Genomic DNA, 25,166 nt, shown 5'->3' with positions numbered 1-25,166 from the left:
CTCCTGATCAGACCTTGTCTATCCAGATGTTTATAAGTACTATCTCTAAGAATTTTCTCCATTAATTTACCTACCACAGACGTCAAACTTACAGGCCGATAGTTGCCAGGCTTCCTCCTTGAACCCTTTTTAAATAACGGAATCACATGCGCAATGCGCCAATCCTCCGGCACTATCCCCATATCTAATGACATTTGGAAAATTACCGCCAGAGCCTCTGCTATTTCCTCCTTCACTTCTCTCAATGTCCTGGGGAAGATCGCGTCTGGTCCCGGAGACTTATCCACCTTTATATTCTTCAAAAGCCTTAAAAATACACCTTTTGTAATCTCTATATTCCCCATATTTACCCAATTTGCTTTTTTTATCTCACATCTCCCAATATCCTTCTCCTTAGTGAATACCGAAGAAAAGAAACTGTTCAATATCTCCCCCATTTCTCTAGGCTCCACACACAGTTTTCCGCTCTGATTTTCTAAGGGACCAATTTTGTCTCTAACTTTCCTCTTACCATTAACATATTTGTAGAACTCTTTTGGATTAGTTTTCACCCTGCTTGCCATAGTTTCCTCATACCTTCTTTTAGCTTTCCTAATTCCTCTCTTAAGATTCCTCTTACATTTAATGTATGTTTCAAACATCTCCTTAACTCCATGCTTCTTATATCTAATATACGCCTCCCTTTTTCTTCGAACTAAGTTTCCAATATTCCTTGAAAACCATGGTTCTCTCAAACCTTTTGCCCCTCCTTTTAACCTAACAGGAACATAAAGCTTTTGCACTCTCAAAATCTGATCTTTAAAAGACTTCCATCTCTCTACTACATCCTGCCCATAAAACAAATTGTCCCAATGCACACCCTGCAAGTCCTTTCGCATCTCCTCAAATCTAGCTTTTCCCCAATCAAAAACCTCAACCCTTGGCCCTGACTTCTCTCTTTCCATAATGACATTAAAGCTGATGGCATTATGATCACTGGACCCGAAGTGCTCGCCAACACTAACCTCTGTCACTTGACCCATCCCATTTGCCAACAGTAGATCTAACACTGATCCTTCTCTGGTCGGCACCTCTACATATTGTTGTAAAAAACTTTCTTGCACACATTTCACAAACTCTAACCCATCCAGTCCTTTCACAGAATGTGTTTCCCAATCTATATGTGGAAAATTAAAATCTCCCATAATTACAACCCTGTGCTTATCACAAATATCTACTATCTCCCTACAGATTTGCTCCTCTAGGTCTCGGTCCCCTCCGGGTGGTCTATAATACACCCCTACAAGTGTAACCTCTCCTTTCCTACTCCTCAGTTCCACCAAAATAGCCTCCGTGGATGTGCCCTCTAATCTATCCTTCCTAGGCACCGCTGTAATATTTTCCCTGACAAGCAATGCAACCCCACCTCCTCTTGCCCCTCCAACTCTATCACACCTAAAACAATGAAACCCAGGGATATTCAGTTCCCAATCACATCCCTCCTGCAACCATGTCTCACTAATCGCTACCACATCATACTTCCAAGTATCAATCCACACCTTCAGCTCATCCACCTTTTTTACAATACTCCTGGCATTAAAATATATGAATTTCAGAGATTTCCCAATTTTTAATCTTCTATGACAATGGTTTTCAAACTTTTTCTTTCCGCTCACATATCTCCTTAAGTAATCCCTACGCCATGGGTGCTCTGTGATTAGTAAGGGATTGCTTAAGGTAGTATGTGAGTGGAAAGAAAAATTTGAAAACCACTGTTTTAATTGTACCTAATTGACTCGTTATGTGCATGGTTTCATAACTCCAAAGAAAATGGACCAATGAAAATTTTTCTCAAACAAAATATTTCAATAACATTTGGACCTAGAGCAGTGATTCTCAACCTTCTCATCCCACTCACATATCACCTTAAGCAATCCCTCTGCCATAGGCGCTCTGATTAGTAAGGGATTATTAGTTAAAAGCTCAATCAAATTAGTGAGATGGGATTTCTCTAGCACAGAGCCATACTGGTGATCCTTGATTAGCCTTTCTAAATTTAAATGAATCCTTATCCTTGGAATTTTCTCCAATAGTTTCCCTGTTACTGACATAAGGCTCCTTCAGTTCCTGACATAACCTTGTCTTAATCCCTTCTTAAATAAAGGAACTACTTCAGCTATCCGCTGATCTATTTCTCGTGTGGCTAACAAAGATGTAAAAATCTCCTTCAGGGACCCAGCAATCTCTTTCCTTGTTCCGCATAGCATCCTTGGATACATCTCAACCAGAATTATGAATTTATCATTGCAAATGTCTTCCAAACATCAAACACCTCCTTCTTCATACTGATGTCTTCCAGAGAAACACAGTTCTAATCCCTGAACTCACTCTCTTCCATGTCCATGTCCGGTGGAGACAACTGAGAAGCATTAATTTAGGATCTTGTCCATATCTCCTGGCTCTACACATAGATAATCAAACAACAGTACATGCAATTTGGGCATGTGAGAAAGTGAAAAACTTTTGGGAAGATCTAAATCAGGTATTAAATAAAATCACAAAAAGCAACATACCAAAAAAATCCAGAGATCTTTCTTCTAAGTAATATAAGAAGTAAAGAATTAGGCCTCAAATTGGATGAAGCGCAAAAAAGATTTATTATGATAGCCTTAGCTGTAGCAAAAAAATGTATAATGTCAACTTGGAAATCGGAAGAGAGCCTGAGAATACAGCAATGGTACATAGAAATGAATAAAAGTATTCCATTGGAAAAAATAACATATAATAAAAAAAATAAAGTCACATTATTTGAACAAATTTGGGAAACGTACATGGAACATAACAGAGAGGGCTTACCGTGGACTTCCACCCCCTAAAATGATAAAATGATAAGAAGACAAAATTTTACACACATTCAGTGTGTAAAAGTAGATGACACAATTTTCTTGTTTATTTTCATTGTGTGATGACATTGTTTAATGGGTTTAATGTATCATATATGTTGAAAGTTGAGTGGGTGGGGAGGGGGGTGGGAAGGAGGGAGGGAAGGGAGGGGGAGAAAGGGGAGAAAATGACACTGTATATTTAAGAAGGAAATGTTTGTATGTATTTTGATTGATGTGGTTCACAGTGTGAAAAATAAAATAAAATTTTTTAAAAAGGGACCCAAACTTTCTCTATCTACCCTATTTCTGATGATATAGAATGTCTCGGGATTTTCCCTAAACATACTTTTCACCTTACAAAGCCGTCCTGTCCAGAGAAGAAACAAGCCTTCCATCGCTCATGCAGCCATCTTCAGCGCAAACTCCGGGAGATCCAAAATGAGTGGTGGACTAGCCTCGCCAAGCGAACCCAGATCAGCGCGGACATTGGCAACTTCAGGGGTTTCTACGAGGCTCTAAAGGCTGTGTACGGCCCCTCACCCCAAGTTCAAAGCCCGCTGCGCAGCTCAGATGGCAAAGTCCTCCTCAGTGACAAGATCTCCATCCACAATCGATGGTCAGAATACTTTCAATCTCTTTTCAGTGCCAACCGCTCAGTCCAAGATTCCACCCTGCTCCAGCTCCCTCAACAGCCCCTAAGGCTGGAGCTGGATGAGGTCCTCACCCAGGATGAGACATATAAGGGAATTGAACAACTGAAAAGTGGCAAAGCAGCAGGTATGGATGGAATCCCCCCCCAGAGGTCTGGAAGGCTGGCGGCAAAACTCTGCATGTCAAACTGCATGAGTTTTTCAAGCTTTGTTGGGACCAAGGAAAACTGCCTCAGGACCTTCGTGATGCCACCATCATCACCCTGTACAAAAACAAAGGCGAGAAATCAGACTGCTCAAACTACAGGGGAATCACGCTGCTCTCCATTGCAGGCAAAATCTTCGCTAAGATTCTCCTAAATAGAATAATACCTAGTGTCACCAAGAATATTCTCCCAGAATCACAGTGTGGCTTTCGCGCAAACAGAGGAACTACTGACATGGTCTTTGCCCTCAGACAGCTCCAAGAAAAGTGCAGAGAACAAAACAAAGGACTCTACATCACCTTTGTTGACCTCACCAAAGCCTTCGACACCGTGAGCAGGAAAGGGCTTTGGCAAATACTAGAGCGCATCGCATGCCCCCCAAAGTTCCTCAACATGGTTATGCAACTGCACGAAAACCAACAAGGTCGGGTCAGATACAGCAATGAGCTCTCTGAACCCTTCTCCATTAACAATGGCGTGAAGCAAGGCTGTGTTCTCGCACCAACCCTCTTTTCAATCTTCTTCAGCATGATGCTGAACCAAGCCATGAAAGACCTCAACAATGAAGACGCTGTTTACATCCGGTACCGCACGGATGGCAGTCTCTTCAATCTGAGGCGCCTGCAAGCTCACACCAAGACACAAGAGAAACTTGTCCGTGAACTACTCTTTGCAGACGATGCCGCTTTAGTTGCCCATTCAGAGCCAGCTCTTCAGCTCTTGACGTCCTGTTTTGCGGAAACTGCCAAAATGTTTGGCCTGGAAGTCAGCTTGAAGAAAACTGAGGTCCTCCATCAGCCAGCTCCCCACCATGACTACCAGCCCCCCACATCTCCATCGGGCACACAAAACTCAAAACGGTCAACCAGTTTACCTATCTCGGCTGCACCATTTCATCAGATGCAAGGATCGACAACGAGATAGACAACAGACTCGCCAAGGCAAATAGCGCCTTTGGAAGACTACACAAAAGAGTCTGGAAAAACAACCAACTGAAAAACCTCACAAAGATAAGCGTATACAGAGCCGTTTTCATACCCACACTCCTGTTCGGCTCCGAATCATGGGTCCTCTACCGGCATCACCTATGGCTCCTAGAACGCTTCCACCAGCGTTATCTCCGCTCCATCCTCAACATCCATTGGAGCGCTTTCATCCCTAACGTCGAAGTACTCGAGATGGAAGAGGTCTACAGCATCGAGTCCACACTGCTAAAGATCCAGCTGCGCTGGGTGGGTCACGTCTCCAGAATGGAGGACCATCGCCTTCCCAAGATCGTGTTATATGGCGAGCTCTCCACTGGCCACCGTGACAGAGGTCCACCAAAGATGAGGTACAAGGTCTGCCTAAAGAAATCTCTTGGTGCCTGCCACATTGACCACCGCCAGTGGGCTGATATCGCCTCAAACCGTGCATCTTGGCGCCTCACAGTTTGGCGGGCAGCAACCTCCTTTGAAGAAGACCGCAGAGCCCACCTCACTGACAAAAGGCAAAGTAGGAAAAACCCAACACCCAACCCCAACCAACCAATTTTCCCCTGCAAACCCTGCAACCCTGTCTGCCTGTCCCGCATCGGACTTGTCAGCCACAAACGAGCCTGCAGCTGACGTGGACATTTACCCCCTCCATAAATCTTCATCCGCGAAGCCAAGCCAAAGACTTGCCAAGGATATTTCATGGCATCTTTTTGTCCTAATTTCTTCTTTTTCCCTATACATTCTATATTTCTCGATTCCCTTGATTCAAGTTGCCTCTATCCCTGATATACTTCCTTTTTTTAAATCTTAATCAAACCTTTAACATTCTTTATCCTCTTAGATTCCTTAATCTTGCTATTTTTGATTTTTACCCTTATCAGAACATGCTGACTTGAATTCTTGCTCTCTTGTAATACTCCCACTTGTCAGATATCATTTTACCCATAAACATCTGTTCCCAGTTTAATTTTGCCATGTCCTCTCTTTCAACATTGAAATCGTCCTTCCTTGATTCAAGATCTTAATTTGAGGATCAGGGTCATCTCTTTCCTTAACTATCTCAAAACCCATGAATTATGGACCCTGTTCCCCAAGTATACCACTACTAAAAATTCCATAACCTGCTAGGTTTCATTTCCTCAAAGAAAGCCAAGTTACAGCTCCATCTCTGTTAGGACTATCCATATATTGTCTCAAAACAAAAAGCTCATGGACACATTCCACAAATTATTCCCCATCTGAGGCCCTTGCGCTAAGGCAAGCTCAGCCAATATTGGGAAAGTCGACATTTCCAACTATTATATTGGAAAACTTGAATTCATTTAGATTAGGAAGCAGAGGGTTATGGTGGAGGGTTGTTGTGATTCGGAGATTGTGGCCAGTGGTGTACCTTATTGGATCTGTGCTAAGACTCTGTTTGTTTTATACATTAACAATTTGTATATGAATGTTGATGATATGATTGATAAGTTTGCAGATGACCTATAAATAACAAAAGAGGAATAAAGTTGAGGTCCACAGGATTAGTGGGTAAGATTAGCAAATCAATGGCAGATGAAACTTCTTCATGATAAGTGAAGATACATCATGGGAGTACTAATAAAAGTAAGGCCTGGACCATGAAGGGGAGGAATCTAGGGAGTATTGAGGAAGAAAGAAAGAAGAATGAAGGAGGGAGAGCAGGTTGATAAGCTGGAGACATTTGGCTTCATTAGCCAAGTCGTAGAATATAAGGTCAAGGAGATTCACAAAACATTGGCTAGATCAGTGGTGAACTATTATGTAGGGTTCTGGATGCCAAAGCAGAGTCAGGATGTTGTGGGGGTTCGTCGGGTGGATGTGATTGCTCTGGAGAAGGTGCAGAGGAAATATACCAGAGTCTACCTTGGATGGAATGTTTCAATTATGAAGAAAGATAAATGGGCTGGCTTTGTTTTTCTTGGAACTGATGAGATGGAGGTGGGGGGAACACAAAAATATGAGGGGCGTGGGTAGGGTAGAAAGTAGGAAACTTTTCCCCACAACAGAGCTATCCAAAACTACAGGGCTTGGGCTAAGAGAGCGGATCTGAGGAAGAACTTTTTAAACCCAGAGGGAATGCGCTGCCTGAGAGGACAGGAGAGGCAGATACTGGCACATTTACTGTGTAGAAAAGCACATGAATTGCTCACACATGGGAAACTTGATGGTACTTGATGGTCAGCATGGATGGTGGGCTGTAGGCCCTGTGCTGCGTGTCTCTTTGAATCAAGGATGGGTGGGAAGAAAAAATAGGGCATGGACAATAGGTGAGCGGTTTACAAATTAATTGGAAAATTGACTGGAAATGTAAAATAATGCATGGAGAAGAATAGCTTTCTGAAACGACTGTTACATTCAGCCAGTCATAATAATAACTTGAACTAAAATAAACCCCAGTCTTAGAACCATAGAACATTACAGCACAGAAACAGGTCCTTTGGCCCTTCTAGTCTGTGCCAAACTGATATTCTGCCTAGTCCCACTGATCTGAACACAGTCCATAGCCCTCCATACCCCTCCCATCCATGTACCTGTCCAAATTCTTCTTAAATGTTAAAATTAAGCCCGCATTCACTACTTCTGCTGGCAACTCATTCTACGCTCTCACCAATCTCTGTGTGAAGAAGTTCTCCCATGTCCTCTGGTTTGTATCTCACTTATCCTCAGTGGAAAAAATCCTGTCTACATTTACTCTGTCTATCTCCCTCATAATTTTAAATACCACTATCAAATTTCCCCTCATTTTTCTACACTCCAGGGGAATAAAGCCCTAACTTGTTGAACCTTTCCCTTTAACTCGGTTCCTGAAGTCTGGATAACATCCAAGTAAATCTTCTCTGCACTCTTTCTATCTTATTGATAGCTTTCCTGTAGTTAGGTGATCACCGAATTTTACCCTAACATCCCAGCTCCTATGCTCAGATTGAGGGGGGATTTTATAGAAACATATAAAATTCTTAAGGGATTGGACAGGCTAGATACAGAAAGGTTGTTCCGATGTTGGGGAAGACCAGAACCGGGGTCACAGTTTAAGGATAAGGGGGAAAGTCTTTTAGGACTTAGATGAGAAAAAAAATTATCTCAGAGAGTGGTGAATCTGTGGAATTCTTTGAAGCCAGTTCTTTATCTATATTTAAGAGGGAGTTAGATTTGGTCCTTGGGGGTATGGGGAGAAGGCAGGTACTGTTTAGATGATCAGCCATGATCTAAATGAATTGCGGTATAGGCTTGAAGGGCCAAATGGCCTACTCTTGCACCTATTTTCTATGTTTCTTTGATTGATGAAGGCGAATATGCCAAAAGGTCTCTATGCAACCCTATCTACCTGTGATGCCATTTTCAGGGAATTATGAATCCCTCTGTTCTACAGCTCTCCTCATTGCCCTGCCGTTTACTGTGCATATAATTTTTTTGGTTTGTCCTTCCAAAAATGCAACTACACATGCTAATCCACATTAAATTCCATCTGCCATTTTTCAGTTCATTTTTCCAGCTGGTCCAGATCCCTCTGAAGCTTTGAAAACCTTCTTCGCTGTCTGCAACGCCTTCAATCTTAGTGTCATTTGCAAACTTGCTGATCCAATTTACCACATTATCATCCAGATCATTGATACAGGTGACAAACAACAATTGTCCCAGCACCGATCCCTGAGGCACACCACTAGACACAGACGTCCAGTCTGAGAAGCAATGAACCACCACTATTCTCTGGCTTCTCCTGTATAGCCAATGTTGAATCTATTTCACTACTTGAACACCTAGCGTATGAACCTTCCTGACTAACCTCCATGTGGGACTTTGTCAAAGATCTCACTAAAGTCCACATAGACAACATCCACAACTTTTCCTTCATCTTTCCTGGTAATCTCCTCGAAACACTCTAAGATTGGTTAAACGTGACCTACCATGCCCAAAGGATATTGGTTCCCCCTCAGTTCAGATGCAAACTGTCCTATCAGAAAAGATCCTACCTTCCCTGGAAGAGAGCTCAATGATTCAGAAACCTGAAGCCCTCTCTCCCATACTATGTCTTTAGCCACATGTTAAGCTACATTATCCTCCTATTCCTAACCTTATCAGCACGTGGCACAGGTAGCAATCCTGAGATCACAATCCTGAAGGTCCTGTCCTTCACCTTAGCACCTCACTCCCTAAACTCTTTGCAGGACCTCATGTCCTTCCCTACCCTACATAGACCATGACATCCGGCTGCTCGCCCTCCCTCCTGAGAATGCCGTGAATGTGACCGGCGATATCTTGAATCCTGTTACCAGGGAGGCAACGTACATGCAGGAATCTCGATCTCTTCCACAGGACCGTTTATCTGTCCCCCTAACTATGGAATCCTCTATCACTACAACTTGCCTTTTCTCCTCCCTTCCCTTAGCCACTAGACTCCACTCCAGAGCCCTGATTGACCAAGACAACAATGCAAATAAACAGAATTACATTTGTACCACTAACTCTCTTTATTCTCTATTGGGCTTATCCTTGCTCAATAGGCCTTCTCCTTGCTGCCGTCTAAACAGGCTTGTCTAGGTTCCTCAGACTAATGGCTAATCAACAATACAACTAGGAGGTGACTGATTTACAACATTAGATCTTCATTTGTTTGGTTTATTATGGGGACCGCCAGCCAAGATTTCTCATCTCCCAGTAGCCATCTCAGTGAGCTTGTGGTGGGAAGACTGAAGCTTCCTTTTAAATCATGTACTCTCCTGCATAAACTTTTTCTTGTGATTATGTACAAGCAAAGATTTGATGGAATGGAATCCCTTAATTCTGGTAGGTCCGGAGATCTGCAGATCACTATAAGAGCATAAGTAATGATCCCCCCAAGCCATGAAAAGCCAGTCACAGGTGCAAAAACAGCATGGTCAAGCATCAGTAAATTGCACTAGTTGGTTTCTTGAATTGCGAATAATCATTGTTCAATCAATATCCCGACTAACTCTTGAAAATCTTCAACCCATGAATGCTTAAGTTTTTAAAAAAATTTAGTTGTACAGCACCATAACAGGCCACTCTGGTCCTTGAGCCCATGGTGCCCAAATACTGCAAACAACGTACAACCCCTGTATGATTTGAAGGGTGGGAGGAAACCGGAGCACCCTGAGAAAACTCACGCAGACACGGGGAGAGCATATCATTAATTGGAATGTTGAATTTGGAATTAAGAAACTCCAGGAATTTGCATTTGGACCATAATGAACCAAAATCCAGGCAGTGAAAGTAGCCTTTCAGTTCGCAAGCCTCACCTGTATGTCCAGGCTCCATCTGTAGTTCCCATCTGTCAGCTTCCTCAGACACCACAAAACCAGAATGGAAGAAAGACATCTATGATCCTGAGGGACCATCTACACCTGTGGTTTTCAAAAACTTATTCTCTGGACCACTTTTTTCACCACTGCTCTAGATCCAATTGTTACTGAAATATTTTGCTTGAGAAAAATTATCATTGGGCCATTTCCTTTGGAGTCATGAAACCCTGCACATAACGAGTCAATGAGGTACGAGTAAAACAGTGGTTTTCCATCTTTTTCTTTCCCACTCACCCACCACCTTAAGCAATCCCTTCCTAATCACAGAGCACCTATGGCATAAGGATTACTTAAGGTGGTGGGTGAGTGGAAAGAAAAAGTTTGAAAACCACTGATTACACAAACTTATTATCAATAGAAGCCGAGTCATGTGGTGGAGCAGTGTGTGAATGAAAGAGATTTTGTGGATTCACTGTAATTGTGCTGAGATTGAAGGTCTAGAATTTGGCAAGCAATGGGATTTGGTGAAAGGGAAAAGTGCTATTTGGTGGTGAAGAGATTGTAAATATGGTAGAAGTCCAAAAATCCGTACTGCTCGGGGATTGAGTTGGTTTGGATTTTCCATACTCTTGGGCAGTGCTGCTAAAATTCAGATTTAAGGAGGAATAAAGAAGAAACAAACAGGTTAATGCTGATAGTTTCTTCATTAGCAAATACAGCGTGCTTCATTTATCAAAACGAGCAGTTTTAAAGAAAAGTAAAAATTCTGCTGTGCATCTGTGGCACTTACTCGTGCACGCATGCAAAAGTCCACTAAATTTAAAAAGTTTGATAGATTTGAAAAGTCCAGGTTCTCAGGTAGTCCAGATTTCTGGAATCCCGATCTTTGGACTTCTACTGTAAGTAGGGTGCAATGTAAAATGGGAAAAAAAGACTACTTAAATAAACCAGTAAAGCAGCCAAATTGTAAGTATTCAAATGAGAGAATTATTGTAGTTTTATTCCAGTATTGGAGACATGGCAAGGTCATTGGGAATGTCTGTGCTGCACCATGTGGGAATCCAAGAAGCTTGCACTGTGGATAGCCATACATACAGGAGGTGTTCTCTGCTCAAACAGCACAAACTCGAATTGTCAGATGGGAACAGCAGCTGATGTTACCCCAAAGAATGCATGTCCGGTGGAAAGCATGTTTCAGTGGATAGCTGGTCCATGGCTTAGTAGATAATGAGTAGATGGCATTTCAATTGTGCCAAGCCACACAGTCATAGGTGTGGAGTTTGTTGAACAGTGGGCTCAGCATGCATCCTTGAGGCGCGACTGTGTTGATTGTCAGTGAGGAGGAGACATTGTTACTGATCTGCACTGACTGTGGTCTTCTGATGAGGAGGTCCAGGATCTAGTTCCGGGGGTGGGGGGGGGTGCAGAGGATCTGGTTTTGAAGGTTGCTGACCAGTACTGAAGTGATGGTGTTGAAAGCTGAGCTGTAATTGATGAAAAGCAGGCTGATGTACAGGTGTATGTTGTGCAGGTGATCCAGTGCGATTGCATCTGATGTGGAGGTGTTGTGGAAATAGCAATTTGCAGTGGGCCCAAGTTTTTAATTGGATACGAGATCATTTTGGCCATGACCAACCTCTCAACGCATTTCATCAGAGTGGATGTGAGTGCTACTGGACGATAGTCATTGAGGCAGCTCACTCTGCACTGGTTGTGTTATGTGGTCACTTTTATCCAGCTGGTTGCTCTTCCAGGAGACTGAAGATGCTTTGACAGCACTGCCTTCTCCAGTCTTCAAGGAAGCTTAACCTCTGCCTGTCCATGTGGTTATTATGTGAGTCGTGCCATCTGTTTGTGCCTCCTCTCTCTGCTGAGCTTTTGAAAAATTGAATGAATGGATGGATTGTCAATTCCATAACTACAATAAACAAATGTCTTACTTACTGCAGCATCCCAGTTCAATAAAGTACAATGACAGAAATCAGGTATAATCAGGAAGCCTTCAAAAGAACAAAGATAATAAATATAAAAGGTCAAGAAAATAAATAACTGCCAACAATTGATTGATAGTGCAAAAATTGTGCCTTATCAAGTGTACTTTGGTGGTCTAGTAGAAGTGTTCAAGTTTGGGTGATGCAGGAAAGTTCAAGAGCCTGATAGCTGTTGGCAAGAAATGGTTCTTGGACTGGGAAGTGCTGGACTTCATCTATTCCAGGATTTTCAAATTAAATTCCGAGGACCAAGGCTGTATTTGGGTGCGGTGGCAGAGAGCCCCAGCAGTTCTGGGCCTGATTGGGTGCTCGAATCAGAAGAGGTTTTATCAGGCGTGGAGCTCCAGGAGAAGGGAATCAATTGGGTAACGATCCAGGGAGAGATGGAGATCAGAATCTCAGGGAATGGTTGGTTTAGAAGCCTCGGGAAATAAGGTCTTGCACGGGAGGGGATTTATATCATTGAGATGAATTTCATTTTGTTGCATCTTATTTTTGTTCAGAAATATAGTATTTATTTGCTTCATGTAACTCATCATTTGAGTCATTCTAAGAGTGTAGAAGAGGGCACTAATAATGAACGTGGCTTGAGTCGTCTGCAACTCCTGTTGTAGATAATTAGCATATCTTGCATGTTAATAACCCTGAAATGTAATAAGAGGAAAACAGATTGCCCAGATGTTTATTCACGGTGTCCTGCTGTGGGGCGGGGGAGGGCAGGAGGTTTCCGGAAACCGCCGAGGATCGGGCGCCGAAGCCTTCCGGAAGTTGCCGAGATCCCGGCGGCGAAGCTTTCCGGAAGTTGCCGAGATCGCCCGGAAGCCGCCGAGCGAGCGGCAGCGAAGCCTTCCGGAAGTTGCCGACGGCTGCCGGGCGTCCGTCTTCTCGGACTGAGAGCGGCTTGGTTCGCCATGTTGGTTTGTGTGTAAAAAATCGCTTGCATCCGCCCTAAAGCCTGATCCTTTCACCCTCAGGACGAGCCCTGCTGCTAGTTCACACTCTGGGCCATCTACCAATGCTATTATTTTTGTGATTTGCAGGTAAACTCACGTGGCCAACGTCCTTCTGAGGGAGGACACCCTGAGGTACATCTCTCTGTCTCTTTATACAACAAAATCCGCCTGGTTTTCTCTTTTTTTTTGTCTTCTTCAGCCTGAAATGAGCTTACCACAGAAAGCCAAACCACAGCCTGTATTAAGAGGACTACAACAGCCTGCTTCGTATCCTTCACTTTTGGGGAAACATTCAGTGTTATCGCTCTACCATTCAAAAAAAAAAGTAACTTTACCGGGGGGATTTGGACCTCTTTTTAAAATCTAATGTTTGCAATTATTTTTTATTGGGGGCCGGGAGCGTTGACACAATGGGACTTGCAACTCGAAACCCTGAAGGACTGTTGGGTTCCTGGGCACTTGTTGCAAGTGTTGATGCATTGCAAGGTTTGGGGGTTTTTTTTAAACAAAAAGGGTTGTTGTTGAATGTTTTGGGGGGAGAAACTGCTTTGTGTGCGTGTGTTTTTTTTGGGGGGTGTTGTTGATGGAAGAGTGGGAGAAGGGTGGGGGGAGCTCTCATCGACGGGCCGGGAACAATCTTGTCTCGCTTTTTCTTTTGGAGTCTTCTCCTCCCCCTCCCCTTCCCCCCCCTCCCCTCCCTCCCCTCTTCCCCCCCCTCCCCCCCCTCCCCCCTTCCCCCCCCTCCCCCCTTCCCCCCCTCCCCCCTTCCCCCCCCCTCCCCCCTTCCCCCCCCCTCCCCCCTTCCCCCCCCTTCCCCCCCTCCCCCCTTCCCCCCCTCCCCCCTTCCCCCCCTCCCTCCTTCCCCCCCTCCCTCCTTCCCCCCCTCCCCTCTCCTTCCCCCCCCTCCCCTCTCCTCCCCCCCCCTCCCCTCTCCTTCCCCCCCCTCCCCTCCCCTCTCCTTCCCCCCCCTCCCCCCCTCCTCCCCCCCTCCCCCCCTCCTCCCCCCCTCCCCCCCTCCCCCCCTCCTCCCCCCCCTCCTTCCCCTCCTTCCCCTCCTCCCATTCACATCAACACATCCAGAGACCCTTTGATTTTAATGTTTGAGCTAAAAGTCACAGCCGCTAACATTTATTTTCAACTCTAGTGAAGGAATGGGGCCCTGGTGAAGATCTTGTATTTCTGGATGGGCTTGTGGTTTATTCTCTTTTTATTCCGCGTTTACTGTGTTGTGATGTGTGACTCGAAAACGAAACGGTGAAGGTTTTTTGTTGGGGAATTGTCTTTTTAAAAAAGGCAGTGGTGGTGTTGGGGGGTGGGGGTTAAGGATCGTGTGTGCGTGACACGTCTTCAGAAAATGCCGGTTCCAGACACACCAACTCCACTGCAGTCAGGCTGCAGCTCTCCATTAAAAGCTGCAGCTCACAGCTCTCATTTACATGTTCAACGTGTTTGATGGAGGTTTTGATATAACCCCCTCCAAAAAAAATGATAGATGGAGAATTGTGGACTCGATTCCTTGTTCTGTGCAACGACATTCAGTGAGTTTGCCGTCTGGACCATGCTGCATTTTTTAAGGATTCCTCTCTCTGAATGCGAGTTCCAGTGAGAGTGACCATTTTCGTTTAATTTTGGGCAACGTTTCACCCTGTCAGTGTGTGCCTTTCGCATTGCCGATCCTGCCACGAAGCCCCGATCAGAAGGAGAATCAAAATATTTACCTCCGCTATTATGCTTCGGTTTTTAATTGTTTTTAAGTTTTCTCTGATTTGGTGATCTATCAGTGGTGGTAGACGATGGCTTGATATTACAGTTGTGTATTTGTTTTGATAATCCCTCCTGGAGGAGGGAAAACGGTGTTGTAAATTTTCTTGGTGAATTGAAATGTGATTTGAGACTTAAAAAAAGTAATTTTTGTTCAATCTCTTTTTAAATGATAGAAACAGGATTGTGAAATGGGTTGGCACAGCCAAGTTCATAGCGATTAGGAAATGATTCAATGGTTTGGTGTGATAGTGTGTAAAGTGATGCACTAATGAGGATAATGAATGGAGATGTTACTGTGGTTTGGATTTTAATATGATATTTTTGATAATATGCACAGGAGTGTTTGTGGTTTTGTTCTGTTTTGAATGAACTTTTCAATGTCAAATCGACCTTTTAAACATGCTATTGTGATAAATTTTTAAAGTAACCAATTAGGTGCCAAAATACAATACATGGTTTTTCATTTTGGATTGAATTACGGCTTGTTAGATACTTTGTCGTACAATGTGATCAATTTGTATGGAGGGTGCTATCTATTTGCTCAGTGATATTTTGAGAAGTTTTTTTTTTCTATCCGTTGGAAGGGCTGTAGTTTTAGGCCTATATGTTAAGGCTGTGCTTTCTTTGCCACCGACCTTGTCTCCGCATTAGAAACTGGGCATGCTCAGACCTCCAACATTAGTTTCCAACTAAATAGCATTTAATTGATGTGAGGAAAGGACTTTACCGACCGGATTGTGGGTCACCTTTAAACAGTCATAGGACGCAGTCACATGGCATGATGATCCATCCACAAACTTCCTGGTAAATAATTTAATTGGCTCTGGCACAGTTATAATTTCATCCATTGAAATCTTGTTAGAAATAAAATAATTTGACAGAAACATTTCAGTTAATTCATTGAATGTTTGGCTGCACTCGTGCAAGTGTGGTTTTTGTATTGGAATCCTGATTAGTGTTATAGTTTGATCACATCTGCAGTGTCAAGCATACAGTTGCTTAGCAATAAGTAATAAGGTAATAGGGAGAATCCAGGGAATTATAGACTAGTGAGTGTTGCATCAGTGATGGGCAAACTTGAGAAGTCTTCAGGACAGAATTTGCGTGCATACAGGGATAGTCAGCATGTCTTTGTGAGGGGCCGGACGTGCCTCATGAGTCAAAATGAGTTTTTTGAGGTAGGTAGGGCATTAGATGTGGTGTACAGCCATACCCCGTCTTGCATCTGAATGCAGTTAAGTCCAAGGTCACCATAAGGGTTTAATAAAAATTTACACTGGTCCCAACGTCGGGCATTAGCGGTTGTTAAGTCACACATTCAACACGTGAGCTCAAAAGCCAAAACAAGGTGATTGTCTTGCCAGCCATATAATGGTACACAGAGTACACTTAATGTATAGAACAGTATATATAAGTAATTGAAATCTATAATTATATGTACATGTGTACAGGTAGACCCCGACTTATGATGGGGTTCGGTTCCGAGACTTGCATCATAAGTAGAAATTATCGTAAATCGAAGTCTACCTGTACAGGTAGTAGTTTGCCTCATCCCTACTGGGAGGTTGAGGTCCCCGCTGCTGCCGGGAGATATACATTATACACCTAACAGTATATGTATGTACCGGATAATTGAAATCTATGATATATTTATGTATATGTACATACAATATAGAGATTTAGGTAAATGTGTCATGGTATCTTGTGCATATTTCACCTATAATGATTGATTTGCGCCCCAATTGACTTGCATCCCCACTTCGAGAACCTAACCCGAATGCAAGTTGATGCATGGCTGTAAATGGATTTTATTAAGGCATGTGACAAGGTCCCCCATGGGAGATTTGTTCAGAAAGTCGTGAGGCAAGGGATCCGTGGAGCCTTGGCTGTGAGGATGCATGTTGCTTTTGCCTGCTGTAAGGCAGCAGAAATTGCCTGGTGTTTCTTGCAGTCAGAGAAGCAAAGGAGAGTTCCCCCAGCAGAGTCACTGAGTGTCTGTAGATTTGCCTCCAGTACTTCTGCAGAATCCACAGCCCCACAGAGTCCAGTCCAAACCATTTGCAACCTGAGCTCCAGATCTGAACCTCTGACATGGTCAGGAACCCTTTGGTACCCTCTCTCATCCTGGATTTGATACCTGGTACCTCTCCAGCCAGTTTTGAGCCATTCTCTTTCAGCCTCAGATTCCCCCTCTTTGGTCTGCCACCATAGTGACCATCCAGTGGCTTGTCTCCTCTGCTTCTCCTTCTCAGACAGGGAATGGTCTCCCTGTTCTCTGGTGCCCTGTGCCAGTCCTCTACTCTCAAGGAGTCTGCAGCCCTTCCTGGCTGTTGCTGATCATAGGTGCTGCCGTCTTGCATGTCGACCCCATGGTCGCAGGATTTGAAATGAATCTACCTTTGGCTCCTTCAACGGGCCATTCAAGCTGATGCCAGTTGACTGGGCAGTTGGACCCTGAGGGAGCGCTGCATCTCTGCTCTTCGCTCCCCATGGGTCCAAACCAGCAGCAATGCAGCCGTTACAGTGAAGAAGTAGAGGGATGGCTCAGTAAATTTGTAGATGATATGAAGGTTGGAGGGAGGTGTTGCGGATAGTGTTGAAGATTAAAGTAGGTTACAACAGGAGAAAGGCAGGATGCAGAGTTGGGCAGAAAAGTGGCAGATGGAGTTCAATCCATATACATGTGAGGTGATGCATTTTGATAGGTTAAACTTGAAGGCAGAATAGAGGGTAATAGAAGGATACTTAATAGTGCTGAAGAAAAAGGTTCCTCGGGGTTCAAATCCATAGGTCTCTCAAGGTTGATGTAAAGGTTGATAGGATGGTACATTGGGGTTCGTTAATTATGGGATTGAGTTCAGGAGTCCTGAAGTACTGTGCAGCTCTATAAATCTCTGGTGAGACCACACAGTTCAGGTCACCTCATGATAGGAAAAATGTGGAAGCTATGAAGAGGGTGAAGAAGAGATTTACCAGGATGTTGCCTGGATTGGAAAATGTGGCTGATGAGGCAAGGGTAGCAGAGCTGGCTGGGGCTTTTTTCTGGAGTGAAGAAGGATGAGAGGTGATTCAATAGATTATGAGAGGTATAGATAAATTGGGTACTCAATACCTTTTTCCCAGAGTAGGAGTATTAAACACCCGGTGACATCATCTGTATAAAGTGAAGGGAGGGAAGTTTAGTGGAGGTATCAGGGGTAAGTTTTTCACATAGAGTTGTAGATGTCTGGAATGCATTGCTAGGAGTGGTGGTAGAGGCTGGAACAACAGGAACATTTAAGAGACTCTTAAGCAGGAGCATGGTTGAAAGAAAAATGGAGGGTTAAGAGTTGGGGGGGTGTCTATTTTTTTTGGGTGGGTACTGTGTAATTGTCAATACTGTGCAATAATCGATCCCCTTTTGCTCGTATAACCTGTGTAAATGATGACCCCCCCCCCCCCCCCTTATTTTTGGTCCCGGCTGCTGCCCACTGGAGATTCCAGCACCCCGACAGTGGACCCTCGCCCCAGCTGCCTACCCACCATAGCTCCTGACACCCCGGCCGCTCACCCATCCGAGCTCTTGATCCCAGATCCTCGCCCAGGCCACCTGCCCAATCCGAACTCCCAACTGCAGATCCTTACCCTGGCCGCCTGATGCCCTAGCCGCCTGCCCACCCACCCAAACTCCTAACTATGGATCCTTGCCCCAGTTGCCTGTCCATCTGAGCTCTTGCCACCTCGACTGTACCTACTACCTGTCCCGGCTCTCTAAACTCCCAAGGCCTTGAATGACGTAGGCACTTTGCGAGGTCAAAAGTTTGACCCGTGTAAAAGTCAACCCCCACCTTTTTTTGGCTGAAATATGGTCAAAATAATTCGGTGATTACACGAATATGTACGGTATATATAGCTTAGCGCAACATTGTGGGCCAAAGAGTGAATTGTGCTGTTATGTTCTGATGGTTCAGTTTAGCTACACAGAATATTTTTTGTTTGACATCATTAGTTCAAATCTATTTTGGCTTGTGATGGAGGTGACACCAAATATTGTTGAACATTTTCAGCAGTTTTGAAGCTTGGATCCAAGTTTGCGGCAAAAGTAAGTGAAATTCTGAGTGGCAGTGTTCAAAGCTCGTTTGCTTTTTAATCACAATGTTGCATGGTGACTTGGCTCTTTTATGTCTTCTTGAGAAATGTAGAATAATGGGTTTAATGTCTCACTGAAGGGATTTTTAATGATGAGTTTATTGTCTTACACTTTGTACAGTGTACATATGCTCCAACATTCATGTTGTAGCCAAACAGGGGGAAAAATACAAAAATAACTAAAAGGCTAATTTTAGTTTACTTAATTGAATTAAAAAGACAATGAACAAAAAACAAGCCCTAAAAAAAAAGACTTTATAATGGTGCAGACTATCCTTTCATGGAGACAGAGTTGGACGTGGTTATTGGAACGAGGGTAGGTTCAAGAACCTTTTAGCTGTTGGAAAATGATTTTGTACCTAAAGGTGTTGGCCTTCAGACTTCTGTCCCTTCTTACTGAAGATGGCAATGAGAAGAGGTGGTGACCAGTTCATTGAGCGTTCTTTATTATGTTGACTACCTTTTTTTAAACTTTTAAAAAAATTTTTATTTTTCACACTATGAACCAAACTGACCAAAATACACACAGACATTTCCCTCTTGAATATACACAGTGTCATTTTCTCCCTGAAGCAGCGTCTCACTTGTATGTATTGATGGATGGATTGGAGCTTGTGATCCAGGTCACTATGCATTCCTGAACATTCAGCTTTCCAAACCAGGCTATGATGCATCCATTCGATATACTTTCCACAATACACCTGCAGTAGGTTGAGTATTTGGTGCCTTGCCAAATCTCGTAGACACCTGAGAATGTGCCTTCTGAACAATTACCTCGATGTGGTGATTCCAGGAGTGATCTACTGAAATTTGTATTCTAAGGAATGTGAAGGTTCTGACCCTCTCCATCCCCACCTCCATCCCATCAATGTGGACAGATGTGTGGTGTCTCGCCCTCTCCATCCTAATATCATCGGTAAGCTCCTTGCTCTTGGTGACACTGAGAACAAGATAGTTCTGGCCCTACTCAACCAATCTCCATTCAGTATCTGGTTTATTGGCATGAACATGTCACAAAATTTGTTGCTTTGTGGCAGAAGTCCAGAACAAGGTGCAAAATTACAATTCTGTAAATGCAAGATTACAAATAAATATAGTTAAACCCCTGTTATTTAGAATTCAAACAACTGGCAGCCTCAAGCAATTTGCAAAATATCGTAGAAAATAAATAGGTAAAAAAAAATGGAAGTTTAAAATTGGCACACCTCCGTTACTTTGCCAATCATGCAACCGGAAAATTCACTTATCTGGCATCTACCAATCCCATATGATCTGAATACCAAGGGTTTTTACTGTAAATGGCTATTGCAAAAAAAAGGAAGCATCCATCGTTCATTCAGAAATCTAATGGCAGAGGAAAATAAGCTTTTTTTAAAACATTGAGTGTGTGTCATTGGGCTCCTGCACCCTGGGTAGTGAGGGTCCTTGATGTCCAGTTTGGTCCGGTGAGATGAACAACAGTGGTGTCTTCAGCACATTTGAAGATTGAAATGGAGGTGTACTTGGATTTGCAGTCAGGAATGTATACAGAGTAGAGTAAGCAGTTTTGGTGTCTCCCTGCATTGATGATCAGTGTGGAGGAGGTGACATTACCAGTTCCCACCGAGTATGCTGATGAAGAAGGTAGCACTCTAGCAATACAGTAGCCACTCTTAGTTTCAATGGTATGTAGGCTTACTTTTTTACGCTAAAGTTATCCCGAAGGAGAGTTAAACCATAACCTGATATTTATGGTAAGAATGCTTCAAATTGAGTTACAGGTGACCTCGAAGTATTCTATTTTATAATAATGTAAGATCTCAGTTGAGTTATTGAAACTCCTTTTGCTTGAAACCCTTCTAATACAAGTACATGATTCTTTATCCGCCCATCTAAAATCTGGCAAGTGGGGACTGGCGGCCAGGAGGCCGGCATTTGGGGGAGGTGGCCGGGGGACCGGCGGTTGGGGGAGGCGGCCGGGGGACCGGGAGTTGGGGGAGACGGACGGGGGGACCGGGGTTTGGGGGAAGCGGACGGGGGACCGGGGATTAGGGGAGGCGGACGGGGGACCGGGGGTTGGGGGGGAGGCGGACGGGGGACCGGGGGTTGGGGGAGGCGGATGGGCGACTGGAAGGGGGTGGGGTGGATACGGCAACACAATGCGGGTGGGCTTTCCGAAATCCGGAAAAATCCAGAATTCAGAACACACTGTCCCCCAAGGGTTCCGGATAAAGGATCGTGTACCTGTACTATAATAATAATAGATCAATTTAAGTTAATTAAAAAAAAAAGGCAGGTGCTTGAAATCTGAAATAAACCAGAAAATGTTGGAAGTAATCAACAGGGTAAGTGCATCAGATGTGGGCAAAATTAATTTTTGCTTCCTGGTCAAAATGTTCATGGAGATGTTAATTTAATGTAGATAAGAATTGATATTTCCCAATATATACAAATTCAGTATTAATCCATATTGTTAGCTTTGATTTTAAGAATATCTGTTAAATTACTACTTGTTTGGAGAAGCTTGGTGCAAGTTTGAATTTTCAGAATTCACGTTTAAGTTGATAGGTTACATGCTGATAATTAACTGGCTCCTCAATTCTTTGGCAGCTCTTCACCATTTAGAAGACTAGTTTCCATTCCAGCCTCACAATGCTACTTCTCCACTTTGAGGTGTCATAGGTTAAATTTCCAGGAATTGATGGGGACAGAGTCAATCAGGGAACCAGGCCCTTTTGTCCAACGTGTCCATGCCTATTGATGCTAATCCCATTTTTCTGATTTTGGCCTGTATTCCTTTTTTATCCATGTGCTTGACTAAATGCTTATTAAATACTGCAACTGTCTTTACCACCTTCAGATCTTTAAATATTCCCCCCTGCCATGAGTGTTCTGTGATGAGCAAGGAATTGTTTAAGGTGCTATGTGAATGGAAAGAAAAAGGTTTGATTTAATCATACCTAAATTACTTGTTATGTGCACAATTTCATAACTCCAAAGAAAATGGGCCAATGACAATTTTTCTCAAGCAAAATATTTAAGTAACAATTGGGTCTAGAGCAGTGATTCTCAACCTTCCTTTCCCACTCACTGAGAGGCCACTTGGCATAGGGACTGCTTAAGGTGGAATGTGAGTTTGGGGGTGCAGTTTGAAAACCACTGCCTTAAACCTGTGCCCTGTAGTTTTAAATTCCCGTACCCTTGGACAAAAACTGCAACCCCCTTCATTTTTTAAAAACCCCCTCAGGCCACAACTTGGCTTCATCATGCGCTCCAGGGAGAATGATCCCACTTTATCCAAGCTTTTCCTGTAATCAAAGTTCTCCATTCCATACATTATCTGGGTGAATCTTTATTAAAAGTTGAACAACTTCTGGGAGATCTTCAGTGCGTTATTGAAATTTTCTCGGTCCGCCTTGTTATCTCTTCCCTTGACAGAACTTGGAATAGAATGTCTATTTCAGGACTGTGGTGTTGGAAATGAAAAGACGTGATCCACCCATTGCAGCTGATTGAGACGTACAAGTGAGCAGCAGGAGTTCAATGCAAAATAGCTGCCCTGTTGCAGTCCATGAATCAGCATGTTTCTGATTTTTGTGTTTGTGCATTGCAACATAGAAGGTCAGATGTCAGCATATTTGTTCTCGGAATATATTGCTAGATATGGCATTGAATCCAGGAGCAGATCTGATTTGTGTTTTATGGCTGATCAATGGAGGGTGATCCTATTCATTTGAATGGATATAATGTCCCGCTCTTTTATGTTTTAATAATTTAATTTTTAGATTGTGGCTTTAAATAAATTAGCTTAATAATAGTTCATTGAATTGTTTATTTTCTCATGTAAAGGTGCATTGGAAAAAGCATTTTTAATGCTATCATGTTCATTCAACCTCTCTGAGTTGGTCAAGGATAGTTGGTTGCCATTTTTATTTAAGTACAGTCCAACACCAATTATTTGAAATGGTCGGGATCTGGCCTATGTCAGATAAATGTTTTTTTCCTCTGATAATTAGTCAGCTTTTAAAAACAGCCCAGCAGTGACATCAAATCACTTGTATCAATGTTTAAGCAACAACAAATAAGCGAAGGCTTTTTAAGCATTTAAATAATGTTTAATTCTCACAAAAAAAATGCTGGCTGCCGCTGATGCTGAGAGCCCCCCAATCATCACCGCCGATCTCTGACACATCTGCTACCAATCTCTGGGGAGGCTTCCTAGGCTGGTGGAACTGTCTTCACAGTCACTGGTGCTCCCGATGCTCACATCCTCCCAACTCTGAATCCTCCCTAGGCCTACTACACACCGCAGAGTTGGTGTGCGGTAGTAGGCCAAGGGGGAGGAATTGGCGTTGGAAGCTCCATCTGCTGAGGAGGGAGGGAAGGGAATGTCACTGAGCCCGAGGTCCCGCTCCTGCCCAGGAGGTCGCGCTCCTTGATGATGCTGGAACAAGGCATTCTTCTGACCCTCTTGTGCCTGGGAGACAGTGGCATGTAGTTTCAGAAGGAGAGTAGGAGAGAAAGTAAATAGGGGAAGGTAAAGAAGAAATCGAAAGAGGGGAGGGAGTTACCTGAAACAAGGACAATCGTTCTAATTTCATTTTGTATTTTTTTTTCAACCTGTGAGGTCAGTTTAGCTCTGAAAAAATTTTGGATAAATGAGTTTCTGATTTGTTTCAAATATCCTCATTTATCTGAAATTTTAAAATTCCAATAAATGAGGATTTTGAGAATCCGATTTTGGATAATCAGTTGTACTGTATATTTCAACAGTTTGCAAAGATCCCTGCAGGATGAGCTTTCAAAAGTCTGGGGCAGTTGGAAGATGGGTCCTCCCAAGGTCCATCACCTGAGCCATTGCTACCCTTTTGCAGATTGTTCCACCTCATGGAACAGCTGTTGCAGTGAAGTCTGGATCAGATTGGATCTGGGACTGCAATGGCTAAGTGTAACTAAGGATCAAGTTGGATTAAGCAGAAATTGGGCCCTGACTTCAATGCTTCAAATGAAAATGGCAACTAAGACTACTCACTTCGATCACTTTGTTGACATTGATTTCAAGTAAGCTTTTGGTAAACCTTTATTTTGCAACCAATGAAAAATGTAGTGCAGTGTGAAGAGAAGAAACCTGTTCACTTTAAAGGCTGAGGTTGTCAGAAATGTACATCTACTAACATTGTAACAGTTTGACAGTTATTAGCAGATTCAGTCCCAGCCTGTAGCTGTTTCAATTATTATTACATGGAACTTTATTGAAGCAATATTCAAGACAAATGTCAAAGTGGTAATGATGCAATGAATTAAAGTAATTATGCTCATTTTTATACTTGGTTTTTGAAATATTTTATTTAAAAATTTTCCCTACATATAATTAATAGCTTTTCAAATAAATATTGATTAAATTTAAAATTACAATAATTGCATGCTGGTTTTACCTCACCCTTACCCTCCCATCCCTCCTTGTACATCCCTTCCACTCAGAAATTGTACAAAAATAAAAAAATAATTCTATAAAATATAGAAAAGAGAAAAAATAGTTTCCTGGATTGCTTAAAGGGTCGGTTTGCACACTGGGATCTTGCAGTGTTCGTACAACCATTTGGGGAAGAAGATTAACACAAGTCTTGAGGCCGGGTATACATTTTACATATTTACCCCTAAACTTTGCATAGAAGGGCTCCAAATTTGTAAAAAGCCAGGATATTTATTTCTTAAATTCTGTAATTTTCTCCAAAGGATTGCAACGTTGAATTTCTGCATTGCATCTCTCCATAGCTAAATATGCATCTGATTTCCAATCACTTCCTTGTGTTATTGGCCCAGAGGACCCCAAAACCCAACAGCAATAGAAATTCACCAAGGCAAATAGTTACTTAAACAAAAGTTACTTTTAATTATCTTTAAATATGAATACAGGATCAAACTTTAACATATTAGAATTAACTTAACCCACTCCTAATTCTAAGCACGTCTATATAATGTGTATACAAGTTCAGAAAAGTTCTTTGATTCACAGTCCAATCTCACTCCTCCAAGTTCACCGGTATCAGGCAATTCTTGTACTGCGCACAGAATTTAACATTTATGAATCTTCACCAGACTTTGGTGCTTGAAAGTTAAATGGTTACTGCTCAGGAAAGTTCTTGTTGGTTTTCAAAGATTTATTGGTCGTTGGACACAAACTGATTCCTTTTGATCAGCCACGTCAATGTCTTGCTGAAGAAACCCATCAGGGTTCTCCAGATGATAACCTCTTTCTTTCAGGTCACCACGAGTTCCTTTTCTGTTTCCCTTATTTCAAGTGAAACATTATACAGCCAATCATCTCTTCTTGTATGGACCACAAGGGCTTTGAACAGGTTGAACTAAGAA

General features: G+C 43.0%; 1 protein-coding gene across 11 annotated transcripts in view; it reads left to right on the top strand.

Annotated features, from left to right (window-relative positions):
* The first annotated feature begins 12,832 nt into the window (after positions 1-12,832).
* eif4g3b (eukaryotic translation initiation factor 4 gamma, 3b) overlaps positions 12,833-25,166 on the top strand; it is a 346,564-nt gene continuing 334,230 nt past the window's right edge. For 9 of the 11 annotated variants that reach the window (XM_069919086.1, XM_069919084.1, XM_069919085.1 and 6 more), the window contains exons 1-2: positions 12,833-13,010; positions 13,123-13,190. In XM_069919086.1, coding sequence (XP_069775187.1) covers positions 13,129-13,190 — 62 coding nt within the window. In that variant the 5' untranslated portion in view covers positions 12,833-13,010; positions 13,123-13,128. Of the gene's footprint in view, positions 13,011-13,122; positions 13,191-14,320; positions 14,462-25,166 lie in introns of those variants that run through there. The other 2 variants (XM_069919080.1, XM_069919078.1) reach the window with 2 other exon arrangements.

The sequence above is a fragment of the Narcine bancroftii genome, chromosome 2, assembly GCF_036971445.1.
Source record: "Narcine bancroftii isolate sNarBan1 chromosome 2, sNarBan1.hap1, whole genome shotgun sequence".
Taxonomy (NCBI): domain Eukaryota; kingdom Metazoa; phylum Chordata; class Chondrichthyes; order Torpediniformes; family Narcinidae; genus Narcine; species Narcine bancroftii.
This window is presented reverse-complemented; position numbering and strand designations above follow the sequence as displayed.